We start from the raw sequence: 13,434 nt of genomic DNA on the forward strand, positions 1-13,434 counted from the left end.
GTGCAGTACAATGAAAAGTGCCATTGCACATGCATACAAAATGCACTGCACAGGCAGCAACAGTGCAACCTTCTCTTCACTGTACCATCCAAAGAATACCGAAAGCACCACACTCCAGTATCAGCCGAGCAAGCGATCCTCACAACGAGGACAGGTAATGCACAGGCCACCACCACACAGAAAAGTAACAGCACAGGCAGCATGAGTAAAAGATTCCCAACCACAACACCAATAGGGCTGGGATCTGCAGTTGAAGCTAGTCATACACAGAACAAGTACCAGGGCTGGGGTTAAACCCCCCTAAGTCAGGGGGATTCTCGTGTAGCAGGTGGGTCAGGTTTCCTACAGCCGCAGCAGTAGAGCACTGAAGGACTTTCCACCAATGGTGACTGCCATTGTATCTGACCATCAAAACTGCTATTAAACGCACTCAGACTGATAGCTGGCGGTGTGTAACTAAGTAGGGCGTGAACACAGCCCAAAATTAACAGCACATTGCTGCTTGAAAAGCAGATCATAAGGGTGGACTATTTCTGAGCAGGCTGTCGATCTGAAAACTTCTTTCCGGTTTGCAGCACAAATGTGAAGTATCACTATTATTTTAAAAGCATGATCTGTTTCTCCTATCAATGGGCCTAATCTTTGCATCCTGAATAACAACCTCCCTCCAGCGCTCAAGCCCCGCTACGTCTCTTCTCCTCCCCTCCACCCCCACATACAGCCCCAGACAGCAAAACAATAGGTTAGTGACGAGCACTGTAAATCCATGTATTATTAACAGAGACATTGAGCTTGAACTAGGGATACTGGTGGCAAAGCGTGCTGCTATTCAACACCCTTCTTGCCACAGTCCATGCAGGCTTTAACCTGCAGGTAGTTCTCACTAAAGGCCATGAACTCACCAATTGTGCTGTTGCATTTCAATGCATGTCCCATCTCATTTGCTCCAATTAGATTCGGGGATTCTCAGATACAACTGGTACCAGGATTGTGTTTTTATTTTTAAACTGGTTTAGAAGTAGTGTCTGCTCCTTTGACTCCAGTCTATGAGGGTAAAGGGACTCCCATGGCAGGGAGAACTGTTCTGCAACCCATCCGATTCTGCAGGCGCATTTTTGTGAAATGAGATTTATCAATGAGCACCTTGCTGCATATGTTTTCATACACTCATATGACATCTATCTTGAAGCATCACCCCAAACGTGTCTACCTTGTTAGAAGGGCAAATAAACAAAAACAGGTACACAGAAGTCCATGAATACAAATGGAGCAGCCTAGTAGCACTCCACAGCAGCCGGGTTTTGCATAGGCCTGGACTGTAAATTCCGTTCCGCTTGTGGAATTTGGCAAATTTTGCGTTCTGCGGAAAATGCGGAATTGCCAAAAATTCAGCGATCCGCAGCTTCGCATAATTATTTGCTTGTTTGCGCTTTCAAAATGCGTGTTCGAGAGATATTTCACCCCGAGCATGCTAACAGCATGCGCAAACAGGAAAAAAAGCATTGCAAACACGCGGAACAAGCAATTCTGCGTGTTTGCAGAACTTTTGTGTGTTGCTGAGATTTTTTACCGTTTCGCGGAGCTTTGCGTAGCGCGACTTCGCAAATTACGCCCACCATTAGTCCATAACAGAAATAATTTTCAAAAGCGATACAAAGAGGGCAATGTTAAAACTCTGGGAAGCAACTAAAGAGTGGGGGGAGGGTGTAGGGGTCAAATTTGACACACTGACTGAGCTTTGGGTTGGAGTTCCTCCCCATAACAAAGGATGCACTAAGACATACTTTGAAAAGGCTTTAAAGGCATTGCGTGAGTGCTCTACTTTTTAAAGTGATTCACATCCGTCAAATATGTTGGGCTGACATAAAGGCCGATGGGCAGCTTCTAAAGCCAGCTGAGCCCATTAGGGCTGTGCAAAAGCCACTTTCATTATGTGTTTGCATACGTATTTTGCAAATGGCTCGTAGTGTGTGGTGTCTGACGAAAAGTGGACTCACTAGACAGCTAAAACTATCTATAGGTGAGATCTTAAAAGGACTTTGACACCATCACCAATGTCAGCTTCAGAAAAAATGCACATACTTTCCAAATGCCATGGGCGGATACCGAAACCTGATTAACACTCCAGGAAGCCAGTAAGTAAAAGGGCAAACAAGCCAAAGACCGAAGAACACTGGCCCAAAGCCTCCTTCTGGATAAGTGTGTTGTTCCCACATTGGTTTGCCAAACAGCTCAAGCTGCGAGTAGCTAGACCTACTACCACAACCCACAATCCACTCAGGATCCCCCACAGACCCTTGCCCTCACCACATCTTCAACAAAGCAGACTCCGTCATAGCACCGCACCTCCGAGACGTCATCAACTGCTCCTTCAACTCCGCCACCTTCCCGGAAGACTAGAAACACGCTGAACTCACCGCCCTGCTGAAAAAACCCACAGCGGACCCCACCGAACTCAAAAATTACCGCCCCATTTCGCTCCTTCCATTCCCGGCCAAAGTCATCGAGAAAGCTGTCAACAACCAGCTCGCCGCTTTCCTCGAAGCCAATAATTCCCTCGACTCCTCACAATCTGGCTTCCGAGCAAAACACAGCACTGAGACCACCCTCATCGCAGCAACAGACGACATTCGAACTCTACTGGACAATGGAGACACAGTCGCCCTCATCCTCCTCGACCTCTCCGCAGCCTTCGACACAGTCTGCCACAGCACCCTTCTACAACGCCTCAACAACACCGGAATACAAGGAAAAGCACTTGAATGGATCACCTCGTTCCTCACCGGAAGAACCCAGAGAGTCCGCCTTCCATCATTCAAGTCCGAGGCTACTGAAGTCATCTGTGGTGTACCACAAGGATCCTCACTCAGCCCCACCCTATTCAACGTATACATGAGCCCCCTCGCGGCCATCGCCCGCCAACACAACCTCAACATCATCTCTTTCGCGGATGACACTCAACTAATCCTTTCTCTCACCAATGACCCCAGCACCGCCAAAACTAACCTACACAAAGGAATGAAAGAAGTTGCCGAATGGATGAAACAAAGCCGTCTGAAACTGAACTCAGACAAAACAGAAGTCCTCATCCTAGGTACATCCCCCTCTGCATGGGACGACTCTTGGTGGCCGGAAGCCCTTGGAAAAGCACCCAACCCGACAGACCACGCACGGAACCTAGGCGTCATCCTGGATTCTTCACTCTCTATGAACAGACAAGTCAGCGCCGTATCCTCATCCTGCTTCAACATTCTTCGCATGCTCAAAAAAACATTTCGCTGGATCCCCACCGAAACAAGGAAAACAGTCACCCATGCTCTGGTCACGAGCCGACTGGACTACGGAAACACCCTCTACGCAGGTCCTACCGCTAAACTCCAGAAGAAACTCCAACGAATCCAAAACGCCTCAGCCAGGATCATATTGGACATCCCGCGCAACGAACACATCTCTAGTCACCTGAAAGACCTCCACTGGCTACCCGTCAATAAGAGAATCACTTTCCGACTGCTAACCCACGCATACAAGTCACTCTACGACATCGGACCAGAATGCCTCAACTCACGACTGTCCTTCTACACCCCCTCCCGCCAACTGCGTTCTTCCAGCCAAGCCCTCGCCACTGTACCTCGCATCAACAAGACCACCATGGGAGGCAGATCCTTCTCATACCTGGCTGCTAAAACATGGAACTCACTCCCCGCTTACCTTCGCCTTACCCAGAACCACCTAGCATTCAGAAAGCAACTTAAAACGTGGATATTTGACAAGTAATCCTCCTCCCCTCTCTAAGCGCCTTGAGACCCTCTGGGTATGTAGTGTGCTATATAAATTCTCTGACTTGACTTGACTTGACTTGTCCTAATTAACCATACTTCTTGTAACTGGCAGTGGCTACACTACTTCACTAATATTTATGTTTCCCCAGCATTCTGTGTAACAATTGATAACCGTTTGTATAGGATGCGAGGCCTTGTAAAGACCCATGACAGCAACACAATAAGGAAATACAGTTAAGCAGCCGTATTTGTTCGTTAAAATAACGTATACACGTATTTACAGTCTTCTTCTAGACGAATAAACAAGTAGTTGTACTTTATAAAGCAGGTTTACAAGCTCACGAATACCAAATATTATATGTGAATATTAAGATGTACCAGGATCTTGCTTTGAATAAGATCCCACTTGCGGAAACTTGAGGCAAAGAAAACGGAAACATTTTCCTTGGCTACAATATATGTTGACAGCAATAGCCTCAGTAAAGATATGTGATCAAGCATAGGGCTAACAGAGGGGCCTGGTGACTGTAGATAATGGTTCAATGAGAATTAATCACACTGAGAACACTAGACCACTTACTGACAGACTGGTACATGCACTCCTGGATTCTGGCAAAATTCCAAGGGGTATTGGTAGAGGCAATATTTAAGGCCATTCTGAAATGTAACCTTAGCCTGGCAACATGTGAGTTGTTGCAGTTCTTTACTTTATGCCAATTTCCCCCTTATTTGTCTCTCACTTTTGTTGTTGTCTTGCCTCTTGGTTCCTGCAAATTAAGTTCCCCCCTCAATACCTTTGAGTATCAATCTCTTGTGTACCGTCTCAGATCCTGACTTGTCTAGTTTGTGATGCCGTTCCGGGGTCTCCATCTGGTAACCTGGTCTTTTCTGGAGTTCAACATAGCAACATCCACGGGCGAAAATAGTAAGCTTGCATTGCTTCTATGTCTTAGCAGTTTACTCTGGCCAATAACTTCATAATTACATGTGGTCCTCATTTTCCCCTGTAGCCAGTTCAGGGACCTTCCATTCCTTAAGCACTTATGTTGTTCTGTGCCACTCCAGGCCTGTGATGAATCCATTCAGAGAGATCCAGACAAGTATTTCTCTCTGACTCCTTTTACTTGTTCTCAACACCCATTCCGTTTCCAACTGCAGGCGTGTAAACCATCATTCACATTGCAAGCATTGAGGAATGGTAGGGCTTTCCATTGGTCTGTTTACCAGGAACCATACAAACATCCTATCTCTTTAGCTGGCTGCTCCAAAAGTAGGTGGAAACCTGTCTGCTTGCAGTTTATCTGAGGGAACCTAGTCTGGCAGTTTCGCCTGGACAGTTCCTACTGCAGAAGGACCAAGACTGATTTGCATAAGGCAGGTCTTGGACTAGAGTGTTACCGTGGATGAAAAATGATGGTCTGGAATGTGGCCCGAGCAATCACCAGTGGCTGAAATGAATACAAGCATTCCTTCCACCAACTTGTTGTTTTTGCAGTGGATGCTCCACAACCCAAACAGTACAAAATGCTTTAAAAAAAAAAAAATCAATTTTTTCTGAATCCCACCTGTCTTCCGTCCTTAAACTCGTGGCTGGCATACGTCATAACTGCATCAGGACACCAGTCCAAAAGACTGTCAATGGAATCCTCATAATTTCCCAGACGCGTTTTACAGAGAACATGAATGCTAAGAGCTGCGTTATTGTCTACTGGCATGGATTCCAAGGAAGGAATAACTGAAATGATGTCAACTGATGGACCACATAGTAGAGCCTGGAGAGATAAAACAAGAAATGCATGTTAGCAGCCTTAAAATGGCATTTTATTACACAGTTCTAGGTTCTGAAAATGAATAGACGCAGACTTGAAGAGTTTTTTGTTCTGTCCATTTTGAAATTGCTCTTTCCTAAGATGTCAGTAGCGCCATTTATTAGTCCAGGATGTAACCGTTGCAAACATTTTTCCCCCCAACAAGTATTATTATGTGTCTTTCAGCCATCATTAGTCTAGCAATTGCAGGGTCGGAAACTGTGCCTGTGGAGTTAGAGAGACCCAATGCTACCCAATTATGGCAGTCATTTACCACCCAAACATGGCTACGAAGTCTAGTCTCCCATGCTTGAACTCCTAGCCTTGAACTCCTTTTATTGTTACTGCTGTAGGCCAACCCATGCCACCAAACACTGTTTTCCTATTATAATGGGTGTACTGAAAATCATAGCAGACCTATTTAGTCTATTGGGAAATAAACATATTCTTTGCTTGATGTCATAGCAAAACCCCTGGACTATATCACATTCCATGAACCTTAGTATGTAGCCAACAACGATCACTAATTTTCAGTAATTTTCACAGTAAATGTGAGTTTGAATAGGATTTGGGGCCATCAATAAATTCCTTTATTTATGTTAAGAGTAAGAGGTAAAATGTAAATCCTCAGTAACCCTTGTTGAACGAGCTGGTGTAATTTCACACACTCCAGGATTTAGTTGTATAGAAAGTTCCTCACTTCATTTATCCATTGCAATTGTATTTGTTCATGAATGCTGGAGCTATTTCTCATTAACTGACATACCTACATTTTACATGGCTCATTGCTGTTGGTTAATATGGTTAATTAAGCATACCATTATATGCGAAGGATATCATAATTTCTCTAGAATAGATACCTAATTGGAACACCATTGTTAAGTATGCTCAGGTCCCAGAAGAGGCTCAGAGGGGAGCACCTGGGGCCTTTCCTTAGGCTTAGTTCAGCTAGGAAGTGGCTGGACGTCTAATTTGATTTAGGAGGGTAACCAGGCTCAAAGCCCTTAGGTGGGCTGTAGACCATAGTGGAGTACCCAGTATGTCACACTGCCGGCAGTCAATGACCGTAGACTGAGGATCAGGCTGACACTACATTTATACTTAAAAGAATAGCCAACAAGGGTTTACAGCATTGCCCCATGCCTATTATCATATTTCTAGCTCCTCTGGTCTAAAGGTAAATGTAAATGCCAGCATTTGTACAGCGCACAGCTACCTCCGACGGAGGTGTCCCGGCGCTGGGGGTCGTCGGGAAGATTAAGCAAGCTATTGCCCAGAGTCACATAGTGCTGGGCTAATCTGCCACCGGAGCTGGGGATCGAACCGTGAACCCTGTGGTCCAGAGTCTGGCACCCTGGCCACTGCGCCACACCTCTTCTACTGTGCTGTGATTATTTTTTTATCAACTTAAACTGCTAAAATAGGTCCAACTTTGACATACACCCGATAATAGGACCTTCGTAGTAAAACCACTAGGGGATCTGTCTGGACTATCGCCATGTCATGTACCATGTGCTTCTGATAGGCCTATGTCCAGGTCTACAGATCATGTAGAAAGCAGCTCTTTGAATTATTTACGGAAGAATTACGTTTTTTCAGGTTTTCCTTCCTGTATTTGCCTTGCCATTCTTAGTCCTCTCCCACAGAGCCTAAAACAGGATGCTCTGCACAGTGCTTAAATCCATCTTTGAGAAACCAGTGACGTTCATCATGGAACAAATTTCTCCAGTTGTGCCAAAGTATTTCATGAGATTAGGCTTGCAAGGCCAGAAAGAATACACAAGGAACTTCAAGGAACAAAAGAAGGTAGTGTAGTATTCTTCCTCCCTTTTTATGTCATTCTTTTTCTAGGAATTCTGTTCTATTGTAAGCTATTTGCCTATTCAGGAAAATAGTGCGCATCCCTCTTCAATTATTTTGGTTAAGGAAATATTCCTATGGGTATTGCCCTTTATATTTTATTCCTATTCTGTAAGCCTTTTGGGCTGTACAAAAACTCTGCTAACAAGAGTTGCATGCATGAATGTGGTAAACGTTCATGCAGGCAAATGAACTAAAAATCCTATCAAATTGTAGACAAAGACTCATCTCTTAGAAGTAGCACTAGGTTTCCAATAGAGTACTTGCTTGAAAAGGGGAGGCTTGTCGCAGGCTTGTAAATAGTAATTTACAATACTTTGCCAGAATAAAGTGGACATTAATATTGACCTACAGGAATGTTGTATTTAAAATGTTGACTGTCTGGATATTGTCATGGTTGGTAGGTGCACTTAGATAAGTATAGTTTTACTCTTCTTAACTCAACATCTATGAATGAAGGTACGTTTACACCTATATTAACTATGTACACTTACATTGAGAATATTTTGGTATTATATATTTTGGCAACAATAGTTCAGCAACATGATATTGAATCTACAATATTTTGGTACCATACTTCAGACAAATGCAGCCTCTGAGTCACATTAAAATTGAGATTTAATTTTCTAACTGAAAAGCGAAAGTATAAAGCAAACAACGCATGTTAATTTAAAAACAAATGTTGGGTGTGCCAATGCCCCGAGTATGGATGTTTCTCTTGAATTAAGGGTTCCTTAAGAGGAAATGAGAAGAAAGCAGGGCAACTAGCCGAAAAGATCACAAGAAGAACCTCAGAAGGTGCTTAAAGAACATTTAAGTAAACAACAAATATGCAGAAAGAAGAGGCGAATATGGAGTAGAGCTTCTAAGAAGCCAATTTTAAAGGTGTCTCTTCCCAGGAACCCAATATAAAGAAATAATGAACAGAGTTTGGTCCCTTTTGGGGCTCTGGGGACTTAAGCATTTGATGGGTGTCATGAGCAAGGTGATCCACCTCTGTGGTTTCTCTTAGACCAGATAATCATTTTTCTTTTACTCCATTCTCCTAGTCCAGTGTTTTAGGCCATGACAACACACCTAAATGTATGCATAATCTATGACAAATAAAAACAAGGAAAGCTGTAAAGTGATAGCTACTGGCTTGTTTAGGCATTCCAAACTACATATTGTGAGCTGCCAGACCTGTATAAAACAATATATATATATATATTTAAAGAAATAGAGAACTATCAGAATGAGGACTGCTGTTACTATATATATGTGTGTGTGTGTGTATATATATATATATATATATATATATATATATATATATATATATATATATACACACATATATATAGTAACAGCAGTCATCTTTCTGATAGTTCTCTATTTCTTTAAATCGATATTACCTCCCTTACCTAGCCAGCCGAAAATGTAAACAAGATTTTCCAATCTGAAAGCATGGCTGCATATCAGCATTTTACTGGTGTTAAGACATACGTAGGATATGTAGTAGATTTTGGTAACTTGAAGGGATTGTGCATCGTGCTGGTTAGTTACCTGTAATTTAGTAAGTTCCATGTTATATGCTTCACGTAATGATTCTGGTGACATTATAGTTAACCATGGGTAAATTAAGCCGTAATGGTCACACGAATTAATCTGAAAGAAACAAAACTTATTTTAAAATGAATACAAAAGAGCCATTCCCCCAAACATGTCCACAATATCAATAAGGCATACATACTACAAATGTAAAGTACTAATGTAAATGACTTGCTTGAGCAAATAAATAACTGTAGAGCAAATATTTAAAAGTCGTGACAAAGGGACACTGATGTGTATAATGTTCACGTAAAAAATACAGAAAACATCCAAAGAACAAAGAAAAATTATCACTAACGTTATGTAATAACAATCACACATACTTGATCGGTTATATAGTGTGGGGTGTCGGAAGTGCTAACCAACATTTGAAAAATTAGCTAAAACGGGTTGAAGTTGTCTTTAGGAAGAACATGTTTTGAGTTTTTAGCTTGTTTCTTTCTTCATTACAAAATCTAGAAAGCCAAAAATGTATTGGAAAGATTAAGCACACCCACGGGTAGTATCTGTAGTGCATCATAATACATCAGACTCTGGAATCCACAATGTATTTTATTTTAAAGAGAAAAACCGACAGCTGCTGATTTTACACCATCCCACTAATGGTTTCAGAATAAATGGAAGAACGAGATTTTGGATTGTACCTGAATGTGTCATAGATGGAAACAAGAATTACAATGGCACATGACTTTTACAACCAATTTGGCCATTGGGCAAATGTAGGATGTTTCTAACTAAGTCTAGATTGGTATTACCAATAATATGTTGAATACTTGAGTATGTTCTATCTACATAGTTTTGTTTCAAACACATTTTTTTCCCAGAGTTTTATATAGCACAAACTAGACCAGAGAAATCGGGTATCGGAGCGCTTTACATGAGACCTATAGTCACCGGCTCTGCTTCCCAGGAGACAGGAGATGGGCACGCGCAGCATGCCGGAATCGGATCAGGTCGCGTGCTCCGATTCCGGCATGCTGATCACAGTCACAATGGATCAGGACACGCGCACGCACACACTCAGACAGACACACACACCCACAGACACACGCACACACTGACACACCACGCACACACAGACACACGCGCACACACACACACAGACACAAGCGCACACATCCCCCCCCCTCACCGGGCTCTTTCCGCATGTCCCTCTCTCCCTCAGCAACGGGTCAGTCTCGGCAGCAGGTGCGGCTCTCCACGAGCACGTGAGCCCCGCTAGCTCACACGCTCACTTCCGGCTGGCTTCACGGGCACAGGTGCGCGGGGTGGGCTCCCGTCTGCTTCCTGTCTTTTTGCGACCCCGCCCCTGTCCCAACACAGGTTGCCTGGCTTCCTGTCCAAGCCGGGCTGCGGCGGTGAGATTGTAAATTAATGTGCTTGTTTTTTTTGTGGTGCAACTGTCTATATTTGTGTCATTAGTGTTCATTATCTAACGAAGACCTTAAAATCAATTGTAAGATTGTGTGATTTTTATACTGTGGTGGTTGCCACTTAAAAACACTTTGGATATTCAGAATTTGACCGGCAAAAGCATTGTTGTTGTACATTCCAATAATGGAGCGGAGCGCTTCACCGCACATAAGTGCGAGGTGTTGTGGGGAATACAAGAAATAGATGCAGCAATGCCTACCTCCGGTTTTAAGAGTGGTAAGTTTCCTTACATTGCACAACATGAGGGATGGTGCAGTAGACTTAACAGCAAGAGACTATTCCATATCCCTATTTCCGTAGCGCAAACCTAGGTGTGTCGTGCTTGGCAAGGAGGGAAACAGGAAGATGTTGGACACAGCAAGGAGAGTCGTTCCTAAGGACTGTGCCCGAAGTCACACAGATTTACCTCTAAACTTGATGTCGTCGTCCCTTAAACATTCTAAGCGCCGTGGGAAAAATCATGTTTGTGACCGACCCCAGTATTGCCAGTTTTTCAGTAATCACACACATGCACACATCACACACACCATATTTTCCGGTGCACTTTCACCAGGTAATAGTTTGTAACATTTCAATTGGGGAAATGGGCCAGAACAAGGGAAAATAAGCGGAATTTGTGTGTGCTTACTCCAATTCCATGTTAGTCCTCACAAACTTTTATTTTTGTTTCGCTGTTTTTGTTGAAAAAAAAAAAACACACCGTACTTCCTTTCCTGTCACCTTTTCTTGCTGATTGTGGCAAGCCGAATAGCTGAGGTGCTCAGGGCCAGCACCAGAGGTCTATAAGTTACATGCATGCCACTGGTAGGTATCCCTTCATCACACGTTATGCCTTTCATCCTTCCAAAGCTGACACAAGGGAGAAAATATAATTTCATAATAACTAGGGCTCCTAGTCTTATGGTCTTTATTTTTTGGGCATTTCCAGATGAATTTTTACTTTTTTATTTTTTGCTCATTTAATCTGTATATGGCCATATTTATTTTGTTCTTCGTTTTAAAAAAAATGAAGCTGCAATGGGTAGAATTCCACACTTATGTAACCTATAAAGGTGTACTCATTTTTGAATGCCCAGTGGGTGTTCGTCATTTACAGCGCAATATGGTCGTCTGAAAACATTGGCATTGCAGAACTACTTAAACAGCTGTACTACTGCAGTTATTTAAGCACAATTGTGGGGATTGTTAGGTCTCGCCCGAATCAATGCGCTTGCGCATTGCTCCGGCGAGATAATAGTAAGGGGAAAAGAACAGTCTACCAAAACGGCGGATTAGACACAGTTCATGTGATCTATGCGCGTGCACAACGCCAGACACATCACACATCACCATTTGTCTATGCCTCGCATCAGACTTCAAAGGCTGCTGCCCCCCCATCAGACTTCAAAGGCTGCCGCTCCCCCGCCTTCAAACGAATGCGCTCCCCCGCCCCCCGCCACAGCAATGCCCAGAGCTTGTCTCCGCCTGCTCTCCTGTGTGCTTGCATCTTCCTTCCTTGGCCATGGGTGTTTTGCGTGTTCTCCCATTCAGTGCCTTCTTGACCCCATACTTGATTGCTGTCCAAGCCCCATCCGCCTGCTCTCCCGTGTGCTTGCATCTTCCTTCCTTGGCCCTGGGTGTTTTCCGTGTTCTCCCATTCAGTCCCTTCTCGACCCCATACTTGATTGCTGTCCAAGCTCCAGCCCTTGCTGCCTCTATTATTATACATTCTCCCTGTGTTTTTCTGTTTCCAATTACTTTTTCCCGGCTCCATCATTTTGTGCTATGATAAACTGAACGCGCTTTGTAGCACGCAACCCTGCATGTTCTTTGCTTCAGTCTCTGTGCTGCTGCACCACATCACTCAGGGGAACCACCTTATCACTCAGGGGCACCACCACATCACTCGGGGGCACCACCTTATCACTCAGGGGCACCACAAATTCACTCAGGGGCACCACCATATCACTCAGGGGCAGCACCACATCACTCAGGGGCAGCACCACATCACTCAGGGGCAGCACCACATCACTCAGGGGCACCACCACATCACTCGGGGACACCACCACATCACTCAGGGGCACCACCACATCACTCGGGGACACCACCACATCACTCAGGGGCACCACTCAGGGACACCACCACATCACTCAGGGGCACCACTCAGGGGCACCACTCAGGGACACCACCACATCACTCGGGGACACCACCACATCACTCGGGGACACCACCACATCACTCGGGGACACCACCACATCACTCGGGGACACCACCACATCACTCGGGGGCACCACCACATCCCTCGGGGGCACCACCACATCACTCGGGGGCATCAGGGACACCACCACATCACTCGGTGACACCACCACATCACTCGGGGGCACCGCCACGTCACTCGGGGCCACCAAAACATCACTCGGGGCCACCAAAACATCACTCGGGCCACCAAAACATCACTCGGGCCACCAAAACATCACTCGAAGGCACCACCACATCACTCGGGGGCACCACCACATCACTCGGGGGCACCACCACATCACTCGGGGGCACCACCACATCACTCGGGGACACCACCACATCACTCGGGGACACAACCACATCACTCTAATACACCACCACATCACTCAGCCCAACCACATTGAGGTTCCGTGACGATTGTAAGTGGTGTTTTTAACTCGCACGAATATGGTCGAGTCTAGTATCTATGAACCGCAAATGACGAGTTTTGTAAGTGTGCGCAGTTTCGCTGTGCTAACTTAAACCGTTCGTTTGTTATGTGGGTTTGTCATCTGTACCCACGGGTTCCATCTTAGATACGGCATCCATTTTGTCTCTTGCCCTCAAGTAGCCAGCGAACGGACGCTGTCCGCTTCGCGACCCTGGGACTCCCAAGATATGGCGGAAGACACATGTTCTTTGTAAGTGTCTTTATGACGAGGGGGATGCTACTGTAAGGCAGATGGCGCCGCTCGAGGCTCATCTTGCCG

General features: G+C 44.7%; 1 protein-coding gene across 3 annotated transcripts in view; it reads right to left on the reverse strand.

Moving 5' to 3' along the window:
* HPS3 (HPS3 biogenesis of lysosomal organelles complex 2 subunit 1) overlaps nucleotides 1–13,434 on the reverse strand; it is a 379,346-nt gene that overhangs the window by 60,492 nt on the left and 305,420 nt on the right. For all 3 annotated transcript variants that reach the window (XM_086944096.1, XM_086944098.1, XM_086944097.1), the window contains 2 exons: nucleotides 8,990–9,091; nucleotides 5,345–5,551 (listed from right to left, as the gene is read on the reverse strand). In XM_086944096.1, the coding sequence (XP_086800222.1) occupies nucleotides 5,345–5,551; nucleotides 8,990–9,091 (309 nt within the window). The remainder of the gene's footprint in view (nucleotides 1–5,344; nucleotides 5,552–8,989; nucleotides 9,092–13,434) is intronic.

This window comes from Lissotriton vulgaris, chromosome 11 (assembly GCF_964263255.1).
Source record: "Lissotriton vulgaris chromosome 11, aLisVul1.2, whole genome shotgun sequence".
Lineage (NCBI taxonomy): Eukaryota > Metazoa > Chordata > Amphibia > Caudata > Salamandridae > Lissotriton > Lissotriton vulgaris.